Raw genomic sequence first — 26,651 nt, 5'->3', positions numbered from 1 at the left:
TCCTAGGTGGGTAGAGATGATTCCTGGGAGAGCTGTCCTCAGACAGCCCAGGCTGTGATTTGGAAGGGCCCATCCATCCTTCTGACCAGTGGTGAGTTATTTGGGGACCCAGGAGATGAGTGCAGGCTTGATGCTGAGACTTAGGGTAATTCGTCGCCCAGAGTGTCTGCTGTCTTTGCTCTCCTTCTAAAGTGGCTGGCATAATTAGATTGGGGACTTGCTTGTCTTTTGTGATGTACAAACTTGTCTCTTCTGGTATTGACAACAGGCTGTTTGACTTCACAGTTGGAGGTGGGCGTGGGAAACCTAAGTGTGATACTCATCTATATAGTTCTGTCTGCAGTTGGTTATTGGAATTGTGGGACTGCGTTCCCTAGCACTTCTAGATGTCTTGCCCTAAGAGAGACTCTCGGCAGGCTCAACGTGTGCTGTGATCATTGGAGCTTCTATTGAACAGGATTGCCCTGAAATGGAGGGTGAATGGCAACCGTTGGATATCTCCGCGTGCGCACCTGCTTAGGTGGAAGACAAGAAACGGTGCAGGAAAGCCCCTTTCATTTTATTTATTTTGGTCTTTGTCCAGCATTCAAAGTTAACTCAACTTTTCAGAAAGGTTTTATATATGAGTGGTGAGAGCAGAGTCGACCAAGATGTTGCTTATGATCATCCTTGAAATTTATGATTAAAAAAAGAAGATAAAATTTGCAAAGAACTTGCTGCCTTGGCAGCTCCCAAGAGAATTCAGTTCCTGAGGTTGAGAGGGAGCTGGTTTTAGGGTGCTTTCCCACGGAGAGCTGCCGGAGGGCTCCTCTGTGCTTCTGTAGACAATCTGCAGGCCAGACATTCCAACTGTCTTCACGAAATAGGTTCTCCTTTTTTCTTTGCCCCCACCTGGGAGAGTGGGGCCAGCCTGGCAGCAATCTCACCAAGGGAGTAGCAGGATCAACAGGCTGTTACAGTCTGTCCTAAGTTGAAAAGAAGATTAATTTTTTTTAAGTTACAGTTTCAATTAAAGGAAGATGGAGGAATGTAATAACATGCAATGAGATTTATGATAAGTACAAACGGTGCTTGAATACCTACATTTAAAGCATTTCATGCTTTCAGAATTAATAGAGCTGTGGGCCCAAAGACGGGATGGAGGAGAGAAGAGGGTAACATTTCAAAGGTGCCCTCTCTTTGTACTGTTAATGGTTATTTTGATGGATTACTTCATAGACCAACGAGTTGATGACTGGGGGTCCAGAGTGTGCATGATTGATGTAGATGATTGCGTTAGAAGATGATTACCTAGTTATTGCAGTGTTTAGAACCAATGGAAGAAAAATGCTTTGAAAATGACAAATTCCACAAATTATACAAAGTTTCTAAGAAGAACTCCTGGAGATTATTTATAGAAGCTCTGGTAATATAGGATGAGTGTGGCCAGAGTAGAAAAAAATCTACTTTTATCAAAGCAAAATTATTTAAAATTCCATCTCACAATTATACATTAAAGAATTTTATAACAATACAAATTTTGGCCAGGCATGGTGGCTCATGCCTGTAATCCCAGCACTTTGGAAGGCTGAGGTGGGTGGATCACCTGAGGTCAGGTGTTCAAGATCAGCCTGGCCAACATGATGAAACCCTGTTTCTACTAAAAATACAAAAATTAGCTGGGCATGGTGGTGAGTGCCTATAATCCCAGCTACTCTGGAGGCTGAGGCAGGAGAATCGCTTGAACCTAGGAGGTGGAGGTTGCAGTGAGCCAAGATCGCACTATTGCACTCCAGCCTGGATGACAGACAGAGTGAGACTCCATCTCAAAAAAAAAAAAAAAAAAAAACAAAAAAAACCCCAACATTTTATATAGAATTGACTAACGTGTTTGTAAACATCTAGACCATTTGAGTTTGACAAATTGTGGCATCCTCTAGATTGTAGAGTCTAGACCCATTCCACCCTTTTACAGGTGAGAGAACAAGAGTTTTTATTTAATATGTCTTTTAATGTAGCACCTCTTTATAAAGTAGAGGTTCTGATTTCTTATGGCCTTTTGGAAATAAATGTCCTGGTAGCTTTTCCCTGTTTTGAGGATTAGAGAAATTACATTTTGCACACGTGGGTCTCACTCTCTCCATGAAATTTGATTGTTTTACTTCAGAGTCTTTGTGGTCAAGATGGATATCATTGCCCTTTACCCCAACTGGTCCCTATTCCTGGAGCACTATGGGGTCCAAAGGCCTCGGTCCCCGCCACAGCAGCTAAACACTGGGGTTGCTTACATTCCTGAACTCCAGGCTCCTCCTCAGTGACACTCGGGGTATTGTTAGGAAGAATGAGAAGGAAAATGGAAGTCAGCGCTTAGCTGAGAACCTGGCCCATTATAAATGTTCCACAAAGGCTTGTTTTTACCCGACCCCATCCCTGGTACCCTGATTTTCTCCACATTCTCCCAGCCTGTTGTGTGTGCCTTTGCCTCTGGTTTTGTTATGCTGTTTCTCCTACCTCCTTTCTCCACTCCTAATTTCCAACACTTTCCCGAGCTCAGCTCTCACATCTGCCGTGACGCTCTCCCCGGCTGTTGTGGTGCCCACTCGTGTCCATCTGCATGGCACTTGGCCTATAGCAGGTCGGTGTGCACTGTCTGATGTCCATCTCTAACACCAGCACATGGCTACTCTGTCATGGGCCACGGGGCCTCCTCCAGGGTGCTAGGCAGAGAGGAGGAAAACCCCTACCTAGGGCTTCCTTAATTAATCCGAAACCACAGGACCCCGTTAAAGATGGGGTGGGGGGTGAGTGATTACGTTCAGTTGTTAGAGCAGATCCACTCCCTCCCCATCCTGAAATAACAGTGTCACCAGCATCATCAGGCGGGGATGAGAACAATCCTATCCTCTGGAATTTCCCACCTGCACGCATGCGTCCTGCCTTCTAGAATTTACCACCTGCACGCATGTGTCCTGCCTTCTGTGATTTCCTACCTCTGCAAGTATGCTTCCTGCCTTCTGGAATCCCACCTGTGCATGCATCTTGCCTTCTAGAATTTCCTATTTGCACACATGCATCCTGCCCATTCATCATCTCCCACGCCTTTCCTATCTCGATGTCTGGAGATGCCCTCCTTCTACTTGCCCAGGCCCGAGGTCTCCACTCTGCTTTTCTTTCACGTGTCCCACCTGCTAGATTCAGAATGCACCACTTCTCTCCTGAGCATCCATCAAGGCCTGGGTGCAGGATTCTGCTGACTGGTTTCTCAGCTTCTCTCCTCCCAGGCGGCCTATTTTCAGCAGAGAAGCTGGAGTCCCATGGAGCTGCCCTGCTCCATGCTTGCATGCCATTTCTCTCAGTGTTGGAGCAGAGCCCTCAACAGTGAGCGTGGTGGGTGCCTGCCCAGTCAGCTCTGGGGGTGAAATGGAGAAGCAGGGCGGAGGGAGAAAAATCCCAAAGGGTTGGAGAGAGGGTAAAACCATCTTTGAAAATGCTTCACCCCACTTTTCCTCTTGAGAGAGCTGCCTTGCTAGATTAAAGGCTCAAAGAAGCACTGGAAGAAAGGAAAACGTTTGACTTTATAGAAAACCTGAACTTGTTTGACTGTAAGCGCCTTTGTTTTGTGGATTTGGAGGGAACGGTGGGGACCTGCTCTGCTTCGCGGGTTTCCTCCTTAAAAGCAGGAATCCCAGCCCCAGGCCAGGTTCAGCTACCGCGCCTGGGCTCATGGCTCAGGGATAGGTCGTGTGTCTCTCCTTAGCCTGGCTTCCTTATTGTAGTGCCCACCAGCAGCGACCATGACTGTGAGAGTGAGAAGAGACCATGATGGAAACTCTTAATGATTCAAATAAGTTTAGAGAGAATTTCGCTGCAGAAACTGGGGCTTTGGAGAGACTGCTGATTTGAGGGGTGGGAGGCAGCGGGTTTCGAACATGCTTTGTCAACACTTGCAGAGGGATGCAGAGAGAGAAAGGGCTAGAGCTAGAGGAGGACATGCTTAAGAGAAATGTCTCTTTGCTTCCTCCCTTCCTTCCCTCCTGAAGTGGGAAATGCACACAAATGTTCATGGGCCCAAGGGAGGGAGGACATGGGCAGGAAGAGGTCATGAATGGAGGCGAGAGCACAGAATGGCTCACGCAGGGACAGGCCAGGGGAGCCTTGGGGACTGGAGGCCCGGGGGGCAGAGACTGGGTGGTGTGCAGGCCCTGAAGTGATATGGGTGTTCTGCAGGAAGGGGTTTGGGGATGCTGCACTGAAAAGGGTGGGGATGGGAGGTTTAGGGCAGTAGGCAAAAAGCCTCTTTTGTGGAGAAAGTGAGTAGCTGAGGGTGAATGAAGATTTGCAGCACAGCATGGAGGGTCTGCAGGTAGTTTTTGGTGATTGCCATTATCCTCTTTGGTGCTGCTGAGGAAAGGCCCTCACAGGAGTCCACACAGTTCCTAGGTCTGGCAGTGTCATCAGAGGGTGCCCACTCCTCCCTTATTTCGTTAGAATCCCGGTCTTAGGTATAAAAGAAAATAAATCACTCCTTGGTTTACAGGGTTCCATTCTGATAAACCCATCATAAGACACAAATGTCGTAAGTTGAAAATGCATTCAGTGCTGGCAACACGGTAGACGGTGCCTGATTTAATGACGGTTTGACTGTTTTAATTTTAATTTTTGATCTAATAATGCTTTGTGTTTTTGGCTTTTTGATGGTGTGAAATCGACAAGTGTTCAGTAGAAACTATAACCCAATGGTAAGTTGTAAGGAGATTCTTAACTAAAAATGGGTTTACATCCTCATCAACTCATCATAAAGATGAAAAATCCTGAGTTGAACCATTGTCAAGTTGGGAACCATCTGTACAGATTATGAAGAAACCAGGCTGCCTGTGGAGCTTGTATGGTTTCACACTGCCACATCCTACTCTCAGTGGCACCCAGGACAGCGTCCTTACAGCTCAGATACTGGACTCTGGGGCCTAATTGGGAAGAGAGCAAATCCCAGGCCTTGTTCAAGATTTGCCAAAAGAATGAGATTAAGATCTGATGCCACTATCTTCAGTATTTCCTAATTTAGCCAGAGAGTTTACTTTAGCATCTAGAAAGTGTGATTAACTACTTTAGCGTTTAGAAAGAGTGATTAACTTTTTGAGGCCTTTAAAAAGTTTTCTTTAGGTAAAAAGATGTCTTCTGTGAGTTATTTGGGTTTTATTATAGGGACAAATGATTTACCATCTAATATTGATTGGAATGACTTTGGAGCGCATTTAGTTTATAAAGTGTTTAAATCCAAGGGCTGTTTTATAGAGCATCTTTTATTTTTCGGATAAAGTTCTAGCCGTTTTCCCAACAGTTATGAAATTCACTATTTTTAGGCGGCAAAGACAGATCTGAGTGGTTTTGCTTTTCCTTCCCGTTGGCTTTATCTATTCCCAGAGGAAGACAGTGCTTCCGGACCAGTGGGGGTTATAGTTGGTAATGTGTTGTCATGGCAATTGTTCCCCTCTTTGTCTTAATTGATTTGGTGTCTTAATTTTTGTTTCTCTTTTTATAGTTTAAATGTACAAAGATCTATTCCTTGGAAGACACCCAAAGGCATTCGGTAATTTGTAAGAATTTGTAAAATTCAAGTATCAAGGATTCCAAAGGTAGAAACAAATCTTTAATGAATTTAGAAAAATATTAATATATCAGAGAACAATAAGTTCTTTTAAAAGGAACTCAATTTTAAATCTATATTTAAGTAATACGCATTGCAAATTTAAAATTACAGTTGACTCTTGAACAACATGGATTTGAACTATGTGAGTCTATTTATATGTGGAGTTTTTTTCAGTGATTACTAGAAAATTTTTTTGAGATTTGCAACAGTTTGAAAAATCTTACAGCATAGCCGAGAAGTACCAAAAAAATTAAGAAAAGGCTATGTCATGAATGCATAAAATATATGTGGAAGACTAGGCTGTTACTCTAAAATATATACAAATCTATTATAAAAAAGTTAAAGTTTGTCAAAACTTACACAAACACAGACCATACATGGAGCCATTTGTTGACAGAAATGTAAAAAAACCCATGAAGGTGCTGTATGAAATCATCACTGCATAGAATTAACTGTAGTACATACTGCACTTAATTTCATAGTTATGAAAGAATTACTGTTCTACTGTAATAATTCCACTGTTGCTGTGAGCTCAAATGTTGCAAGTATACGCTTTAAATGCCATGTGATGCTAATCATCTCCATGTGAGAAGCTCCCTTCCCAGTAAATTGCTCATTGCATTAAAAAGTGACCTCTCGTGGGTCTTGTGTATTTTTCATGTTTAATGCAATACCGTAAACTTTGAATAACACAGGGGACCCATACTAGTGAAACTGGAAGTGCTCCCAAAGAGCTTACTTTATTCTAAGAATACAGTATGTAATAACTATATGACATACAACATGTGCGTTAATGACTTTATGTTATTGATAAAGCTTCTAGTCAACAGTAGGTCATTAGTAGGTAAGTTTTTGGGGAGTAAAAAATTATACATGAACTTTTAACTGCATGGGATGTTCGTGCTCCAACTTCTGCCTTGTTCAGTGCTCAGCTGTGTAATGTTTATTCTTCTCCCCCCATCCTTCTCCATGCCAATATTCCCAGGGTGCATAAAGGTAGGATGCTTTGATCTCTGGAGCACCTGATACTGCTCCCTCCCTGCCGTCCTTTTCTTTGACTCCAGCCTGCCGGCCTGTGATGGTTCTACGCGGTTTCTTTTCTTTTCCATGAAGTCCTGTGGTCGTGGTGTTGCAGCGCCTGCGTCCTAATCTGTACGATTGAGGCAGTACTCTGACCTGTTCCACAGTGTGTCTAGACTTCATTGTGCACATGGGTTCCTCTTCTCTGCACATGCCTACCACAGAGCAGGGGTATCCACTCTCGGTGAATGCGGCTTGAGAAGGCTGCATGTGGAGGTGGCCTTCATCACCCCACCTCTTTTCAGGGCTAGAAAATTGGTGTTTTCCTCTGGTGAGGCTTTTAGGATGGAGGGATTCGAGGACCTCCTGCCTGTGGATAGCCTAGGCTGTTTTCTGTGGTTACCTTTGCTCAAGTTTTCTGTTGACTTTCTGGGTCTCAGATCAGTTGGATCACTGCATTAACAGTCCTGCCCTGGGCATTCGTGTCTGTGTGTGGACCACAGCACGGCAAAAGGGAAGACCTTCTCTCTGACACCAGTGCTAGTGGTGAGGGTGCTTAGAAAGTGAAAATTAGTTTCTGGTGTCTGCCTCTCCTGGTTCTCCTGAGTAGGATCTTGCTGTTGGGGTTCTGTGCTGTCCCCTTCAGGACTCAGGCTCTGGATTTGCGGAGAGCATATCTCAAATTAACTATGCAGCTGTGCAGCAGGAGTAACTGCTGGCCAAGTTACTTGGATTCTTTCTCATTGGTTGAGTGGGGATGCTGCTAGTGTCTCTGCACAGGTTTCTTGAGGGGACTTGATGCTTCCCACAAATGACAGTAGGGATGTGGCCACCGTAAAGTGGTGCTGTGCTTCGCAGCGCTGCGTGATCTGACCCACGCTTACGTTTCAAAGCCATTGAAACAGATTCAAGATCATGTATTGATTTAAAAAATTTACTCTTTTCTGTCGGGAGGCTGACCAGACTACTGAAGTGGAAGGAACTGTAGATGCTTGAATAGAATATGCCATACAAGTCTTTTTCAAACTGCTGAGAATAAAAAATCAAAGGTCATCCTCATACCTATGGTCACATATAGACCCTTGTACCTAATAATGTGCAGTTGGAAGCAATGAGGTCATGCTTTGCTGCAGATAATTAAAATAGCTCTTGAATCTGTCCCTTCTCCCCCTTCTCCCATCAATGCATTGTGGAAGAAAAGCGGAAATTGGTGTTCTAAAAGGCATTCTTTGTATTTGCATATGCCAAAAAACCCAAGAGTTATTATTTTTTTTAAAGGCAGGAAGCAGAACAGGTACAGCTTTTAGTTAGGGATCTAGTACTTAGGATTCAGTTAGGGCATTTTGAGGAACCGAGTATAGTTTTTACTTCAAGCAGTGTAGTAGCAGCAGGTTCCCCCTTCCCAGCCCCCAGGAAGTGGGATATGATTCTTCAAAGCGTTACTGAATTTTTTCCCCAATATTTTCCCCCTGCAGACATCATAGAAACCAACAGTAATTTAAAGAAAAGAGTGGTGGTGCTTACCTTTGGAAACAGCTGAGGAGCTTTTAACACTATTACCCCCCATCCCCGAGATTCATTTTCCTTGGTCTGGGATGCAGCCTGGGCATGCAGAGTCTTCCCCTTTCCCCCTAGTGATGTAATATGCAGTCCAGTAGTTGGGACTATGTCAGCAGTAGAATCATGCAAGGGCTTGCGGAAACACATGTTATGGGACCACACCCCCTCCACTGAGTTTCTGGTTTAGTAGGTCAGGGTCTGGGCTCCAGAATTTGTATGTTAACAAGTACCCGGGTGATGCCCATGCTGTATGTCCGGGGGACCATCATTTGAAAACCCTAGGACTTGTAGGATCCTGGTTAAGAGCATGGACTCCTGCACTGAGCTCCGTCTCCTTCATTGAGTCCCATCACCAGCCCTTGGCCTTCATCTCAGCACTTCATTTTCTTGTTGTGATCAGTGGGAATGGATGCCGTGTGTGTGTGTGTGTGCGCGCGCGCGTGTGTGTTTACACATAGACAAATACATAAAAAGCACTGAGCCAAGTGCCTGTTATTAACAGGTGCTTTAGAATCTTTCTTTCCTTCCCTTGACAAATTATGGTCATTGATTGGTTCTTCCATCCAAGTCCATTCACTTTCTTTATATTGGTAGGTGGGTGGAGTTTGGGTTTTACTCAGTTTCATCTTCACTGTTTATATTTTAAGTGTTTTTACTTTAGATGATTCTGATTTGGGTATTTTTTTTTTGTAAAAATTAAAATTTCAGTAATGTTCAAAATTTATTTCTTTACTGGTGTGCATAAAAATTACTGTATGATTAAAAATCATTGTATTTCATTGTTTAAAATTTTGTATGTTTTTTTGACTATACATTTAAGAGATTTGTCTTTTATTATATTTCTTGGATTTCAATTTTGTCATGCTTTGCTTTCCGATTTTTGACTGTATATTTCCCTCTTTCTGGTTCAAGATGGATGGATTGGTGTTCATTTATTTTGTCCTTATAAAATATGCGTTTCATGGCATGAGTTTTTCTTCTTTTATTTCTCTTGCTTCATTTTATTTGTCTTGACACATGGGGGTGTGCATTGTCCTAATTGTCTAGGACTGTATTGTATCTTTATTTCCTCCTTGAACCACTTATTTAGGCCAGAGCTTGTTTTTAATTTTCAAGTGCCTTCGTTTTTTTGTTTTTTGTTTTTGTTTTTTTTTAAACACATGTTACTAATTTCTGGTTTTCTTTATTTGGCTGTAGCATGGAGCCCCTTGGCACATTGGCCTACGGTCCCTGTCTCAGTGCTGGACATTTGGGGTCCTGTCTGCAGCTGCATGCAGGCTGGGAGGAGGCAGCATGTAACAGGTTTTTCCTTGGGGCCGTGTTCTGTAACTCCAGAGATCTTTGCATTTTTGTAAAATGCACTACTCTTCTTTGTGGTTTAGTATTTTTAAAAAATAATAATTTTTCAAATGTTTATAAATATTTGCAAATGCCTGTTTTTCATAAATATCAATTAATGCCTTCTCATTACTCATTCCAATTTTATTTCTTTGTCCTACATAATAGACCAACATCTGCAACAACTAGTTTTCCTCGTTTTCTCCTTGAGACTCTCATAGTTTTTGTTTTTAATGTAAACTTTTTATTGAAGTGAAAACTTTTTATTAAACTTGCTTCTAATTTTAGCTCTTTGTATTTTGATACTTTGCTGTTTGGAGGATAATACTGTTCTTATTCATTATCAATTATGCTTTTATCAATGCTTTTTAGTATTTGGATTATTGTTTCTTTGCTTTAAGTGACACTTGACTATCATTGCTACCATTGCTTTTATTTTGTTTGCATTGTGTTTGGTTTTTATATCTGTCCATTCTGTCTTTTTCTTTTCTAGCTCCCTTTTTAAAGCTTTTCTATTTGCCTTGGGTATTTTTTTTTTCATTAGAATGGTTTTGAATATTATTTTGAAAAGGAGAATTGGATGACTGACATTTACTGCTATGTCTTCTCTCTTCTGTTGCAAATTGTTTGGGTTTCAAATGAATGTGTCTTCATCTATTTTCCCTTTGATGTTTAAAGAATTATTAGTTTCTTTTAATGTTTTTATTATGGCTTAGAATGTAAATATTGTTTTCCATTCTACATGTGATTATTTTAATATACCGTGAACATTGCTCAATTATATTTTTCTTAATAAAGAGTAGGATCTTCTGGCTTTTATGGAAGGTACAGCTTTTAAAAAAACAATTCTATGATGATTTAAGACTCAAAACGTCTTTCTAAAATTTTAAATTTTAAATTGAATTTTATTATTTAACCCAATCATCATTAATTATACAACTTACCCTTATTAGTCAGCAGATCTTTCTTGGGTCCCCATTACTATGTGCTGTTCTGGGTATGGCAGGGAACAAGACTGAGTTCTTGAACAAGATGGGGTTTGTGACTGTCTCAAAAGTGAAGCTGTCAGGAAGTGGTTGTTGCCATGGAGAAGATACACCAGGGCGATGAGCTAGAATGGTGTGCCACTTGAATGGGTCAGGTGTGGCAGACACGCGACTGTCATCTGAGTGACTGGCAAGTGGGGGCCAGTGTTCTGGGGGAGAGAGGAGAAATTCTGAAACATACGTTCAATGTAGATTTCCTAAGGAATGCAGTAAAATGTTCTAGTACTGTTAAATGCACATTTTGGATTTGTGGCTAAATAACAAAAGAAAGGATTCATGTGGCACAGTCACATGACTTTCCCTCCAGCCTCACACAGTTCCCGGGCTGGCTAGGTTCCTTTAAGCAGATGAGCTGTGTTTTCAAAGAGCGGGAGTCACAGGAAGAGGTGGCATAAGAGCTGTGGTGTTTGCTGGGAATGTTTCTGGCTCTCCTGAGTCAGGGAGGAGAGAAATGAGGACTGAGGGGTGAAGAGGGAATAGAAAGAGAAAGGCCAGTGGGCCAGCCTCTCTGTGCCCTGGACAGCACTTGGGTGTGAAGGGGCAGGCATGGGAGGGGACGTGAGGGAGCGGGCCCTCCAACTGAAGTTGGTGACCCCGATGTTGACCACAAGCCCAAACACAGCCCTGCCCTATTTTCAAACTGTAGGTTTCAACCTGTTATTGGATCTTGAAATCAAGTTAGTAGGCCATGAAAAGCGTTTTTAATAAATACAGTAGAACAGAAAAGGAAATAATGAGAGTGGATTGCATGGGTTCTTAGCATGCACTTAGTATGTTGCCATGTGTGATGAGCCACATGCCATGCGGGATAGACAAGGTGAGCATGGATTGGTCACGGATGTGTCATTTGGTCATCTGCTTATTGGCATTGGGTTAGAAGATGTCTATTTGACTATCTTTTCAGAACGGAGGGTAAACGCTCTACAGTTTAAATCCACCATAAACATAATTTGCAATTAGCTGTGAGGTGAGGGCCTAAGAGTATCATCTACAGGCTGCTAGACTCTAGAGTTTCAGTTAGGAACACCCAATGTACTTTTCAGAAAAAGTGTTATTGGGTGCAACATTTTTCAAGTTTATGACAGTTATATCATTTTAATTTAACTAGTATAAGTTGCCCTAACATGGAAAAACAAAAAACAACCCATATAATCGGAAACACAAAGACGTTCAACTTCAGCTGCTGGATCTAGAAGTGTAAATATTGGCATTGTTAAGAAAAATGTTGACTTTAGAATGAGTAAACTTTTGACTCTGCTTGAACGATTTTTCTGAACTATAGTCCAATAAAGAAGTTTAAGCTTTATCATGAAGATTATTTAAATTTTCATTACTTAAAATAAACAAATTTTAATATATTATTTACAATGATAATCTTGCAAAGGAGGGTTTAACCTTCGACATTAAAAGAACAATGTGAAACCACCACAGCAAGCCAAACTTGTTAGTAGGCCCTTTTAATCAAGGGAAGCAAAAAGACAACAGATATTGATACAATTTCTTAATCATCTGACAACGGTTAATGAGAAAGTCTTTAGTTATTATAGACAGAAAGCTGCTATCTATCTACTGGCTTATAAAACTATTCCTCATTATCTATGAATATGAATCACATATTTTGATAAATCAGCTGATGATTTAGAATCTGAACTCTTTAAAGTAGCACAGTAGATGATCCAGTTGTATAACTGTAGGATGTTCAGAAGTGAGCTTTTTATCTGGGCATGGTGGTGAACTCCTCTAGTCCCATAAGTCCCAGCTGCCTGGGAGGCTAAGGATTGCTTGATCCCATGAATTTGAGGCTGCAGCAAGCTTTGATCACACCACTGCTCTCCAGCCTGAGTGACAGAGGGAGACCGTGTCCCTTAACATTCCATGTATGTATATACCACATTTTGTTTGTCTGTTGATGAATTATCCATTAATTCATCAGTGGACACTTAGGTTGCTTCCACCTTTTGGCTGTTGTGAATAGTGCTGCTATGAACATGGGTATAGAAGTACCTGAGCCTCTGCTTTTGATTAGTTTGTATTATATGCTTAGAAGTGGAGTTGCTATTATATGCTTAGAAGTGGGTCATATGTTAATTCTATGTTTAATATTTTTGAGGAATCACCATATTATTTTCAACCACAGCAACACCATTTTGCATTCCTACCAGCAATGCTCAGGGGTTCCAGTTTCTCCACATCCTCACCAATACTTGTGGTTTTATTTTTTATATCAGTCAGCCTAATGAGTGTCAGGTGGTATCTTGTTGCAGTTCTGATTTGCATTTCCCTAACGACTAGTGATGTTGAGGACCTTTTCATGTGCGTTTTGGCCATTCATGTATCTTCTTTGGAGAAAAGTCTATTCAAGCCCTTTGTGCCTTTTTAGATTAGGTTGCTTATGTCTTTTGTTGTTGAGTTGTAGGCATTCTTTATTGCATTTTTTTTTGTTTTTTTTGTTTCTTTGTTTGTTTGTTTTTTTTTCTGAGGTAGAGTTTTGCTCTTGTCGCCCAGGCTGGAGTGCAATGGCGTGATCTCAGCTCACTGCAACCTCTGCCTCTGGGTTCAAGCAATTCTCCTGCTTCAGCCTCCTGAGTAGCTGGGATTGCAGGCGCCTGCCACCATGCCCGGCTAATTTTTGTATATTTAGTAGAGATGGGGTTTCACCATGTTGGCCAGGCTGGTCTTGAACTCCTGACCTCAGGTGATCCACCTGCCTCGGCCTCCCGAAGTGTTGGGATTACAGGTGTGAGCCACCACGCCCGGCCTAGTCTGTTGTTATATTGCTATAAAGAACTACCTGAGACTAGGTAACTTATAAAGAAGAGATAAAGAAGAGAGGTTTAATTGACTCACAGTTCCGCAGGCTGTACACGAAGCATGGCTGGGGAGGCCTCAGGGAACTTAGACTCATGGCGGAAGGTGAAGGGGAAGGAAGCACATCTTACGTGGCTGGAGCAGGAGAAAGAGTGAAGAGGGAGGTGCTACACACTTTTAAACAGCTAGATGCTATGAGACCTTTATCATGAGATAGCACTAGGGGGATGGTGTTACGCCGTTAGAAACCACCCCCATGATCCGGTCACCTCCCATCAGGCTCCATCTCCAACGCTGGGGATTACAGTTCAACATGAGATTTGGGTGGGGACACAGAGCCAAACCATATCATTTATATATTCTGGGTTTTAATCCCTTATCAGATAAATGCTTTGTAAGTATTTTTTCCCATTCTATGTGTTGTCTTTACAATCTTTTGATAGCATCCTTTGATGCACAAACATTTTGAATTTTGGTGAAGCCCAGTTTATTTTTTCTTCGGCCTGCACCTTTGGTGTCATATCTGAGAAATCATTGTCATATTTAATGTCATGAAGATTTTTCCCTGTCTTTACTTCTAAGAGTTTTATAGTTTTAGCTCTTACGTTTAGGTCTTTCATACATTTTGAGTTACTTTTTGCTTATGGTGTAAGTTTAGAGTCCAGCTTCATTTCGTTGCATGCTGATGTCCAGTTTTCCTAGAACCGTTTAAAAAAAATTGGTTATTTTTATTTTTTTGAAACAGTCTCACTGTTGCCCTGGCTGGAGTGTAGTGGCGTTAATCACAGCTCACTGCATCCTCAATTCCTGTGCTTAATTTGATCCTTCTGCCTCAGCCTCCCAATTAGCTGGGACTACAGTGCACATGACCATGCCTGGCTAATTTTTTTAGAGGTGGTGTTTCACCATGTTGTTCAGGCTGTTCTCAAACTTCTGGGCTCAAGCAATCCACCTGTCTCTGCCTCCCAAAGTATGGGGATTACAGGCGTCCACCATACTCAGCCCCCAGAACCATTCATTTATTGAAAAGACTGTCTTTTCCTCAGCGAATGGTCTTGGCATCCTTATTGAAAACCAGTTGACCATATATGTGAGGATTTATTTCTGGGCTGTTTGTTTTATTCCATTGGTGTATGTTAGTCCTTATGTTAGTACCAGACTGTTTTGATTACTGTAGCCTGGTAGTAAGTTTTTTTGTTATTGTTCATTTTGTTTTCTTTTGTTTTTTTGAGATGAAGTCTGGCTCTGTTGCCCAGGCTGGAGTGCAGTGGCGCAATCTCGGCTCACTGCAACCTCCACCTCCCAGGTTCAAGCAATTCTCCTACCTCAGGCTCCCAGGTAGCTGGGATTACAGGCACATACCACTACACCTGGCTAATTTTTGTAGTTTTAGTAGAGGTGAGGTTTCACCATGTTGGCCAGGCTGATCTCGAACTCTTGACCTCAAGTGATCCGCCCCCCTTGGTCTCCAAAGTGCTAGGTTTACAGGCGTGAGCCACCATGCCCAGCCGTTAGTAAGTTTTGAAATCGGGAAGTGTGAGTTCTCCGTGCTGTTCTTTTTCAAGATTGTTTTGGCTGTTCAGGTCCCTTGAGAAGCCATATGAATTTTAGGATGGCTTTTTGTTTTGTTTTGTTTTGTTTTTTTCCTTCCAGTTTTTTTTTTTCCTGTAGTTTACTCAAAAGGCAAACAAAAAATCTTTCATTTTATATATATCACAATATTATATAAAAGTCTTTTTCAAAAGAGAAAACCAAATTTCATGTTTGTATTAGTGCATCTTTAATGCTAAAGCTACTTTTTAATAAAATTTTATAAATCTGTCTAGTTTTAATTAGTTTTTATTAGTTTTAATTAGTTTGACCATAAGGTAAGATTTTCATAAACTTTTTAGAGTCCTTTACAATTTTTCATTGAATAGCAGATCACTTTTTTTAAGGAAACCCTGTTACTCAGACACATGGGCCCACATTCTGGCCCTGCATCAGTGTGCTTTCATTTTCATGTTCAACCTACAGAAAAACCTAAATCATCCCCTTTCAATCTTAGCCAGCTTGCTCACAGAACTTCACAAGATCAGCCCTTCACACACCCTCAGCTCTGTTTCTGCAAAAAAAAATCATTAGGATATTGATAGGGATTGCATTGAATTTGTAGATTGCTTTAGGTAGTATTTCATCTTAACAATATTAGTTCCTCCAACACAGCATGTCTTACCGTTTATTTATGTCTTTATTCTTTTAGCAATGATTTAGTTTTCAGTGTACAAGTAGTTCACCTCTTTGATTACATGTGTTTCTAAGTATTTTGTTATTTTTGATGCTATTGTAAATGGAATTGTTTTCTTAATTATCTATTGGATTGTTCTTAATTTATAAACACAAATGGTTTTTGCGTGTTCACTTTGTATCCTGTACCTTTGCTGAACTTATTTACTAGCTCTGATAGTTTTTTATTATGGAATCTTTAGGGTTTTTACATATAAGATTATGTCATATGTCATCTCTGAACCTTGATGATTTTAGTTCCTCCTTTCCAATTTGGATGCCTTTTATTTCTTTTTCTTATCTCAGTGCTCTGGCTAGGACTTCCAATACCATGTTGAATAGAAGTGGTGAAAGTTGGCGTCTTTGTCTTGTTCCTGATCTCAGGGGAGAAGCTTTTCATCTTTCACCATTAAGCATGATGTTAGCTGTGGATTGGTTACATTTTATTAGAGACCAGAGATAGCCCAGCCCTCTTACTGTATCTAACTATAGTTTACTTGTCCCAAGGAAACTGTTCCACTGGGCTTATGGGACACACATTTTCCTGGCGGATAAGCCATCTCCTTTGGCAAATACTTTCAAAGGTGATATTTAGGTAATAAAATTGGCATATTAAGTGATATTTTTGACAGTCTTAACACACATTAAGTTTGAAACTTCAGGGAGAAAATAAGAACATATTTCTATACGTCAAACACATCCAGGAATTCCAGAAGGCATATTAGTGAGGGCCAGTGAGTCTCCACGGATGAGCTGGGAGACTGGGAGATGACCACAGCAGGGAGGCGTGCGACATGCGTGGGGGGTGTGGGCAGCCTGGTGGGATGTGGCAGAACTGTCACCCAGCGGGCAAGGTGGCCAAGAGGACACTCCGTCCTCTCCCAGGCCCTCAGAGATGTGGGCGAAGGGGAGAGAAACAGGTCCCTGCAGTTAGGGGAGAAGGCAGAAAGAGTGTTTAGAGATGGGGCTAGGACATGGGAGGTGGTGGGGTGAGGTAGAGAGTGAGGAGTCGCACAAGAGTGTGTTTGCTGGTGTGGAAGGCAGAGGCCGCCTGGCTGCCCGCAGGAGACATCCAGGCATGGTCCTGCGATCTGGCAGCAAATGATTTGGGGCACTGATCCACCTCAACGGCTAGGGGTGACGGCCTGTCCAGTGAACCCAAACCGATATGTGTATGAAAATAAATAAATATATGTTTAAATATATAAATATTTATATTCATATGTATTCAATATATGAAGATTTATTTTAAGGAACTTGCAAGTTTGAAATCTGCAGAGCAGGCAGGCTGGAAACTCAGGCAGGAGTTTGCTACAGTCTTAAGCTAAATTCTTGTTTCTCTAGGAAATCTCAGTGTTTGCTCTCAAGGCCTTCTGTGGATTGGGTAATGCCTCTGTTAAGGGTCATTTCCTTTAAGCCAAGTAACTGTAGACATTAACCACACCTACAGAATACCTTCATGGCAATAGCCAGACTGGTGTTTGACTAAGTGACTGGGAATTAGAGCCTGGACTGTTGACGTGTAACACCAGCTACCCTGAGGACAGGCTGACTGCGAGCTGGAGAAGGCTGAGGCCTTGGGGCTGCTGATCATGGCAGAGGTGAAGGGTGGATGTGGGCACAGTTCTCACTCAGTAGGTTGGGGACGTCTGAGCCAGGTCATGGACATGCTCCCTTCATTGTGCCAGTACTTCCACTGCTATTGACTGCTTCCTTTCAGCCCCAGCAAAGTGTTCTGGGGTGTTCTTTGGTGATTTGAGGGATTCCAGAGAAACTCTTGCAGAAAACATGGTTGGTAGTAAATTTTACAGATCTGGGATGCTTCTGTTCCTTTTAGCTGTGATGAGAATTTCCTAGTGATTTTATATTTTGGGTCTGTGTTAGTTTAGTAAGGCTGTCATAACAAAGTGCCACAGACTGGGGAGGGGGTGAGGGGACTTAAATAGCAGAAATCCATTTCCCGCAGTCCTGGATATTGGAAGTCCATGATCAAAGGTATCGGCCGATTTGGTTTCTCCTGAGGCCTCTCTCCTTGGCTTGCAGATGTTCATTTTCTCAAGGTGTCCTGACATGGTCTTCTCTCTGTACAAGTCTGTGTTCTAATATTCTCTTCTTACAAAAACACCGCTTGTATTGGATTAGGGCCCACCCTAATCATCTCATTTTAACTTAGTGACCTGTTTAAAGACCCTCCTTCCAAATACAGTCACATTCTGAGGTACTAGGAGTTAGGGCTGCAGCTTAGGAACTTTGGGAGGATACAGTTCATCCCATAACAGGGTCTTGTCTTGATTTTTGTTGTTGTTATTCTGATTGTTAGAATTAATATCCCTCATTTTATTCGGTAATAGGTGCCGTGGCCCACAGGGGAGAGTATGTAATGAGTTTGTCAGGTTGGATGTCCACTGAGAATTCCGATTTGTTCTATGGCTTGTGGAGCTAGTGTTCACTCAAATGATGTTCTGTGGTCCTGGCCCCAAACACACACACACAACCCCTTCCGGGCTTCTTTGGAATTTGTCTGAATCCCTATTTGCGAAAGCATGATGAAGTTTGCAGGGTGTTAATAGATGGTATAGGGAAGAAGGGTGAGGCAGTGCAGGAGAGTGTTGGGAATGTGTGAGTTAAATTTAGAGGGTCTGATGTCACCCTCACCACTCTGGGCACCCTTCTACCCCACAGACTTTTGACCTCACAGATGACCTCTCAGGGCACCATAGTTGGGGACCATCTCTGCATGTCAGCAAAAAGCTGGTGCCCCGAGCAAGTGTCCTTACTGAACCTACAAGCTGAGGCCAAGAGCTGCCCATTCAGACATGTCACACTTGAACCAGCCATAAGTAGTGGATTTTTTTTTTTTTTTCTGGCTTGGCTTCTCACAGTCTGTCTTTATTCCAGGTGCTGCAGCGCAGTAAATGTAATTTGAAGAAGGCAGAAGGAACCCATGGCTTTAGCCGGCTGCCCAGATTCCTTTTTGCACCATCCGTACTACCAGGTATGGGCGAGCACATATATCTGATCCTGGCCCGATGGTGCTGGTCGAGGTCCAGGGCACACATGTCGCCAGCAGCCACGGATCGTTTCTGTAGCTCTCAGGTCACTAGGACACGCTGGAGCAGGGGCTGGTGACAAGTCCCATGGTGCAGAGGCCCACTGCCCTTTCTGCCTCGGTCTTCTGTGTCTTGCTTTGCCTTGTAAGATAGCGTGGTCATATTCCCGTTTGACTGTGCGTACTTTTCTAAAAGAGTTTGGTTGTAGTACAGAGTTGCCCCCTGAGAGCCGGGCTTCCGTGTTTGGAATGAAGCAAGCACTCACTGTGTTTTTCACCTTCTGGGTCGGGCCAGACACTCCTGATGACGGGTTCTGCAGTGATGGTGGTTGTCGGGACATTCACCTGGAGACATGTGCTCACGCGTGAGGGAGTGGGAAGGAGAAAGGGCTTTGGTGTCTTAACAGATGTTCTAGAGGGAGTCCTCTCCACAGATTGGCTCTTTCCTTTCCTGAGAGCCCTAGGTGGAATTTTGTGGGAGAACAAGTTCATTTCTGTTCCTTCACTTTCTCTAGCTCTTCTTCATGGGCTGCTAGAACAGTTTCATCTGCAAGTTCCCGTCATCTTCTGAAACAGATTTTATTTGAACTTTCACTTGGTGTAGACAGATTCATTGTTAGGGGATGGTCTTTGGTTCTTTAGATTTGATTCGCGAATCCTGGTTCATCCTTACTCGTGATTTGTCATTGGAAGTACTTACACCATCTCTCCCAGGCCTGTGACTTTTCGGCTGGAGCAGTCCTAGGTTTGGAAGTCCTTTTATATGCTCAGGCTTTGGTCAGGTTTTTGCACTTCTTTGAACTTATTATTTTCTCTCTTAGTCTGTGAAGTCTCTTTTTAGCTACTGTGATGAGAAATTGCCTACAGCATTATGGCTGCAAAAAGATGCCTTTGAACTTTTTTTTTTTTTTTTTGGTATCTAAGTGAAGCAAGCCTTCGAAGAAAGGCTGAAGATTAGGAATACCATTCATTCTAATCGTCGAATGTGACACAAAGCCAAAATTGGTTACAAGCCAGAAAAGAGGATTAAAACCTTAGCGAACTGCGAAGTTTGGTGGTGACCCCTGAGTCTGTGTAGTTTGTGAGCTCTGGAACAGGCATCTGCCTCTGCCTCTGCATAATTGTTTTCTTGTTCTTAAAGAGGCTGTGGTTGCCTCCCCCCATTGATTAAAGCTCTGTGCTGCACCCACAGGTCACAAGTCCAGTTCTCGTGTGGCCAGTTAGTGTCAGCTAGTTGTGCGGGCCCGACTGCACCCTTCACCCCTGCCTGCCACTTCCTACTCAGTCCCAAGAGAGTGCAGTCAGCGAGCTCAAAGAACATCCCCAAGGGAAAGTCTCTCTGAGGTCATTTTCATAGTGCTGTCCTCGGCTGGGTATAGAATAGGCTTTTAGGGCCAGATAATGGCCACAGAGGTTCTGTCAGCTTCCCTTCCCTTCCTGGCATTTCCAGTTTCCTGCTGGTACCTACAGAAGTGGCAGACTTGCAAGCTGTGTCAGTTCCTCCCTTGATGGCCTTGTTAGGTGTTTGTAGTCACCGATGCCCCAGGCTGCTTTCCTGGAGCCAGGAAGCCAGGAAGGAAGGGTGGGCTTTCCCTGCTATGTGCTGTCATGCTTTGAGGAAATACTCATTGCTTCTCAGGGCCATTTGAAAGCACTGTCTTACTCTTTAAAAAATTTGACAGCAAGACTTGGCAGCATATGTCCCTTGTTCCTGGAAAATAAGATGACAGTTCCAGAATTTCTCAGAATATGGGATGATTTACAATGGGTTCCAGTCTTGAGCAATCGTAATTATATAATAATAATTAGATAAATCTCCAGAGTTTTATAGAGAAAAATTTATTCTTAAAACCTTCAACATACAAATAATTTTCTAATTCTAGCTGTTCACTTGCAGCAGTGGCTTGGATTAGATAGATGGTTCAGTCCGTGAGTCACTGATGTGATTTTTAAAATATGCACAGAAGCACCAAAATTACTGTATGCGTTTAATCATCCTGCTGTTGGAGGGCAGCAGTTGGGGAGGGGTTCTGGCAAGGTTGGGGATGACCCACTTCACTTTTAAGACTTAAGTTTTTCCTTTAGAATGTGACACATCATAATTCTCTGACCTTGGAGAAATCCTGCAACTTTCCCTACCGCAGTTTCCATACCGAAGTTTTGGTAGAAAAGGGTTAGTGGTATCTGGGTTGTAGCAGGGATTAGAGGAAATATGTCTAAATTACCCGGCGCCTGGTCATCCTTTAGAAGCTAAGTCAAGGGCTGTGATCTTTAATTCTTTGATAGAGCACCAGCCAGGTACCAGGCACATGTTTTGGGCTAGGGAGCCAGCTTTGAGCTCGGCAGACAGATCTTTGGGGCTCCTGGATCCCAGTGGAGGAGACAGACATGGAACAACTGGCAAGTGAGATAGCTGTGAATAATGATACTAATTCTGAAGCAAATAAAATGGGACAACGGGGGGAGAGAGGGCCGGCTGCCTTGGTCTTCGGGGGGGGCTCCGTTAGTAGGGTCCTATAGCTCATTGTCTGCCGTTTTTAAAATCAAAAAGTCTGAAGCAAGAAATTTCCTCATTTATTATGCCATGGCAGAGTCCAGAGCTTTGCCGAACACAGGGTCTGCCTGGGAAGTGGGATGGGGTTTATGGAGCTCCCTCTGGGCCCTGCACATCTGTGTTAATTGATGTGGATACTGTGTTATCATTCTCCATTCCCCAAAACTCTTAATTCTTAACCATGTCCAGCCTCCAGGCTTTTGAAGAAGGAATTATGCACCTATGACAAAATTATGGTAAATAAAAGCAACATTTATTATCTTTCAGAAAAATGCAAAATAGGAAATAAAATGTGCTTGCTACAAACTTCGTACACAATGTTGAACTGAGCATTAGAAATGAAACAACTTGCATGTGAATTTTATGTAGGTGATTAAATTTACTGTTGAATTTCCAAAAGCAATGTTTTTATTTTCATAGTTTTCTGATTTCTGAATTAAAAACAATCATGCTTAGAAATGAGCCATCTTAGAAACTCTCCTTGCCATCCTGCCCTGCAGAGCCTCAGCTTTTGGTGGAGATAATGGCAACAGCATTAGTGCACATACACGCTGTCCAGCCCCAGGACACCACAAGATGTGTGTTGTGGTTCCATTTCAGTGCTGTGTCCCTGAACCTTCAGGTGGGGAACCTACTCTTCTAGTGCAGGGCTTGACGAACTGCAACCTGCTTTTGCAGATAAAGTTTTATTGGAGGCTGGTCTTGGTGGCTCACGCCTGTAATCCCAGCACTTTGGGAGGCAGAGGCGGGTGGACCACTTGAGGCCAGGAGTTCGAGACCAGCTTGGCCAACATGGGGATACCCTGTCTCTATTGAAAATACAAAAATTAGTCAGGCGTGGTGGCGCACACCTGTTATCCCAGCTACTCAGGAAGCTGAGGCAGGAGAATTGCTTGAACCCAGGAGGTGGAGGTTGCAGTGAGCCAAGATCGCGCCACTGCATTCCAGCCTGGGCGACAGAGCAAGACCCGGTCTCAAAAAATAAAATTAAAGTTTTATTGGAACTTGGCCATTGGGTTTTGTATTGTCTGTGGCTGCTTCCAAGCCCCATCAGGAGAGTTGGGTAGTGTTTGACCCTTTACAGAAGAAAGTTTTTTCTGGGACACTGACTGCTAGAATGAACCTTTTTGGATGGACAGAGGCTCAAGGGGGCCTCCTTGTATCAGCTCATCTCCTCCCCATTTTCTGGGTTAGAAACAGTCCTCAGATGAGACTTCATCTGCTGATCACATACAGCTTTGGATTTTCTGTTGGGTGCCCTAGATTCCTTAATCTTTTGGCAGTGCGTGGAGGAGCTGAAAGATGACATCATCTCTGAGAGTTGATTTGGGCTCAGTTCCTGGAAATGAATTCCATTCCCAAAGTCTGTCACTGTTGTTATTATTATTATTATTTTTAGTGAAAGAGTGATTCTGTAGTTTTTCATTTTTAAGTACTACACCCCCCCATACTTTGGCTAAAGAACATTTTATTAGACTACATTTTCTTTAAGAAATTTGTTGATAGTACCTGCCACTCTTAACCCTTGAGGTGGGAAGTTACGAAGATCATTTGAAATGTCTCTCTTTAAATTTTATTTGACTGTTCCAGCTGATAGGACATTTACCTAAAATGGTTTTCCAAGTCATTTAAGGTTATGATTCTGAACTTAGGAACAGCAGCTATGTTATGGAGATATTTTGTGAGGTAAAACAGGCAGTGTGTTGACTACTATTCACCTGCATGGCTTTAGGCATGGTGTTTAAATTCTCCACATTTCTTCTGTTTTCAGCGTCATTGTGAAAATTGGAAGACACTTATATAAACTTTGGCATTGTGTTTAGCACACAAAAGACCCTGTTAAATGTGAGCCACTGTTTGGATGAGCTGGTATGTGATTTTTTTTTTTTAGAGTGTAGAATTATTTTTAAGAATGTAAGTTTTTTTTTTTAAGTGATTTGTGCGATACCTATGTAAATTTGAGATTATAATCTTTTTAAGTCTTTAAAATCACGTGAATATTCACTTAAAACAAATAGATGGCATTTGGTTTGGGAAAATACTTTTCATTGATCTGGCAAATTGCTGTTAACTGGCTTTATTTATTTAAATCCTAGGTAGTTAATTACATATTAGTAAATAGTTTACACTTTCTGTAACAGAATCAGTTGAAAACTCTATTCTTTAAATGTTCTAAGTAACTTTGACTAATTTGTTTATTCGCTTACCATTTTATGAACAGTTGATTGGCAGACCATGGCTGGGTATTAGGGTACCAGGTGAACAAGATGTCAACCCTGCCTGCAGGGAGCTCCCAGCCCTGGAGGGAGACAGACAGGTACAACAACCAACCATGGGCCACCATGACCTGGGATGCTGTCAGTGGCGTGCTTTGTGCAGACAAGTCGAGGGGAGGGTGATTAATCCCCCATCCCATGTCATTTCCTGCTAGAACTGTAAAACTAACATATTCGACAGCCTGCAAGCTGACCACTCAGAGGCTGGCAGTGGGGAAAAGATTAAGCTCTTCCTGTGTACTTGCCTTGTCTTCAGCCTTCCACCGACTCTGTGAATTGGGTACCTTCATGATACCTATTTTATAGATGAGAAAACTGAGGTTTTTACTATATGCTGGTCATCATGCTGAGGACTTTACTTGGATTTTCTCTCCTGCCAATGCTACGCGGTGGGGACCTTCATGTTCTCCCCTTTGCAGATGAGATTATCAAAGCAGAAAAAGACCATCTCTCCTACTGAGTAACAGAGGTACATTCGTCTCTGTGAAGTGTGTTTATGTTTAATGTTGGTGAGACTGAGGAGAACAAGTTTTTGTCCAAATGCCAAAATCTCCTCCTCAGAATTATTATAATAAAACATAGAATTTGTATCCTGCAATTTTGGACTTATTGAATTTCTTTGATCATGAAATGTCATAAGTCAGTTTTAACAACAGCTTTTCAGTTGAAATAAAGATTATTATGTATTGTCCCTAAATGTGTCATGTGTGCTGATCGTAAGGTGTTTGCATTTTTAAAATGTTAAAATGGGGAGTGGGGCATGTCTTAAAATCAGTGAAATATGACAGATAAGTAAATAAATGGAAATAAAAATACATAAATATGTATATATTTATTCTCAGTGCTTTTCTTTTTAATGCCTAAATCTTCTCAAACATCATCATCCTCAAGTATGGGCTTAAAGTCTGATTTTTTTTGAATAATATAAACAACTATATTTATCACATATTTTCTATGTATTATTTTTGTTTTTTGTTTTTTTTTGAGACAGAGTCTCACTCTGTCACCTAGGCTGGAATGCAGTGGCCCAATCTCAGCTCACTGCAACCCCCACCTCCCGGGTTCAAGCGATTGTCCTGCCTCAGCCTCCCGAGTACCTGGAATTATAGGCATGCACCATCACACCTGGCTAATTTTTGTATTTTTAGCAGAGATGGGGTTTCGCCATGTTGGCCAGGCTGGTCTTGAACTTCTGGTCTCAAGTAGTCTGCCCATCTCTGCCTCCCAAAGGGCTGGGATTATAGATAGGGGTGAGCCACTGCACCCAGCCTGTGTTATTTTTATCCTCTCTCTGGTACTGTGGCAAATATTCTGGATGTGTTATTTTTTCTATTTCTTTTTTCCAGGAAACCAGGGCTTGCAGATATTGGTAAGTTGCCCAAGGTCACACAGCTTGTAATGGGATAGATCAGGGATCAGGCGTGCGGGGTCAAGCCTGAAGCCTGTGTCCTTAACCATTCCACTGTCTGGTTTTTCCTTGGCACCGTGTGCTTGGCTGTGCAGATATCTATTTGATTGGGGGTGCTAGAGTTGATTATCTTTTTCGTAAGATTTCATAAGCAGTGGAGGAGCGGAACACAATATTGGTCTATGACTTTGCACTGCCTTTGAGAAGGACATATCTAATCAGGGATACCTATATCCCACTTCTGTTTTCCTCCTACTTATCATGGGGGTTAAATCCCCACAGAAATATTTGTGTTCTTTTAATTTTACATCCCATGAAAGTTCAATGTTAGTAATCAACTTTCCCTTTGCCATCTATCTGCCCAGAAGCTACTATGAAATCACTTATCAAAGTCTTTGTTTTTGTTTTACTAATGAGACCAGATGGTTGCCTCTTCTGTTGTAAAGTATCAGAGTTTCTACTAGACCTACAAAAACCAAAACTTACCTGCTGTGTGTGTGTGTCACTGTATTCGTCCACACTCACACCGCTTATAAAGAACTACCTGGGACTGGGTAATTTATAAAGAAATGAGGTTTAATTGACTCATAGTTCCGCAGCCTGTACAGGAAGCATGGCTGGAAGGCCTCAGGAAACTTAAAATCATGGCAGAAGCAAAGGGGAAGCTGGCAAGTCTTACGTGGCTGGAGCAGGAGGAAAAGAGCACAAAAGGGGAGGTGCTACACACTTTCCAACAACCAGGTCTCATGGCAACTTACTGTCATGAGAATAGCAAGGGGGACATCTGCCCCTGTGATCCCGTCACCTGCCACCAGGCTCCTCCTCCAACCTTGGGGATGGACATGAGATTTTGGGCGGGGATACAAATCCAAACCATATCAGTTGCCATTACAGCAGGTAGGGCAGGCAGCAGGCAGGTAACCAGCAGAGCAGGCAGCAGGCACAGCTACCTTGCGGGAGTGTTTTTCCAGGAGAGATGGCAGTATCAAGCGCACGCAGACTTGGAAAGGCATCATGGCGCACCTGGTTGGAGCATGAATCCTTGATTCAACTGTTTTCTTTGCACAGAGTCATATTACTTGATTACCAAAGGGAAGGGAACTCATGACCCTCAGGGACAGGCTGTTTATCTGTGGTCAGAAGATGGGCCTCCTGTAACATTGACTGTGCTCCCTTCTGGCCTTGTCAGTAACGCAGAGCAAATCACTTCCGTCTCTCTGCGTTTGAAGTTATGTGTCATTACCCAGCCAGCCCCCAGCTCCTTCAGGCATCCTTCCTTTGTCGGGGTTTGTGGCACTTTTTCCTGTTTCCTTTCTCCTGTCTTGCCTAGACCTCTTCAAGGGGAACGACCAGAACTAATCAACACTTCAGATGAGACTGACCAGCTCAGAGCTGGGCGGCTCACGCTCTCCCTTCAGGACCCATCCTCCCATCCCTCATTGTAGCACAATGTTGACTTTTTTGAAGGAAGGTCTGTTCATGCACCCACTGCTGTGTCCCAGGTCGTGTTTATTTCCAGTTCATGATAAGTAGAGACATTGAGAAAATGCGTTTAGAGATTTTATAGCAATTTGAATGTTGAACTTAAGAATAAAAATGTGGGTGTGTATCGTATTTTTGTTTTATTTTACTTTCTGGCAATTCATTGCTATGTGAGTTGTGAAGTATCTGTGCTTGACAGGTTGACAGGGACAGCAAAAA

The 26,651-nt window shown here is 42.5% G+C and overlaps 1 protein-coding gene across 35 annotated transcripts in view; it reads left to right on the top strand.

The window, feature by feature from the left end:
- GRB10 (growth factor receptor bound protein 10) overlaps nt 1-26,651 on the top strand; it is a 203,427-nt gene that overhangs the window by 42,604 nt on the left and 134,172 nt on the right. For 15 of the 35 annotated variants that reach the window (XM_054687546.2, XM_009453065.5, XM_054687536.2 and 12 more), the window contains one exon: nt 18,562-18,658. The exons of 14 other annotated variants lie outside the window; for them this stretch is intronic. Coding sequence is in view for 10 of the 21 variants with exons in the window: in XM_009453065.5 (XP_009451340.2) it covers nt 18,608-18,658 (51 nt within the window). In the remaining 11 variants the exon portion in view is untranslated. Of the gene's footprint in view, nt 1-18,561; nt 18,659-23,037; nt 23,136-23,487; nt 24,012-24,888; nt 24,912-26,651 lie in introns of those variants that run through there. 6 more of the 35 variants (XM_063815393.1, XM_063815392.1, XM_063815400.1 and 3 more) reach the window with 4 other exon arrangements.

Source organism: Pan troglodytes, chromosome 6, assembly GCF_028858775.2.
Source record: "Pan troglodytes isolate AG18354 chromosome 6, NHGRI_mPanTro3-v2.0_pri, whole genome shotgun sequence".
Taxonomy (NCBI): Eukaryota; Metazoa; Chordata; class Mammalia; order Primates; family Hominidae; genus Pan; species Pan troglodytes.
The sequence above is the reverse complement of the archived record's forward strand: the minus strand, read 5'-3'. Positions and strand labels throughout refer to the sequence as shown.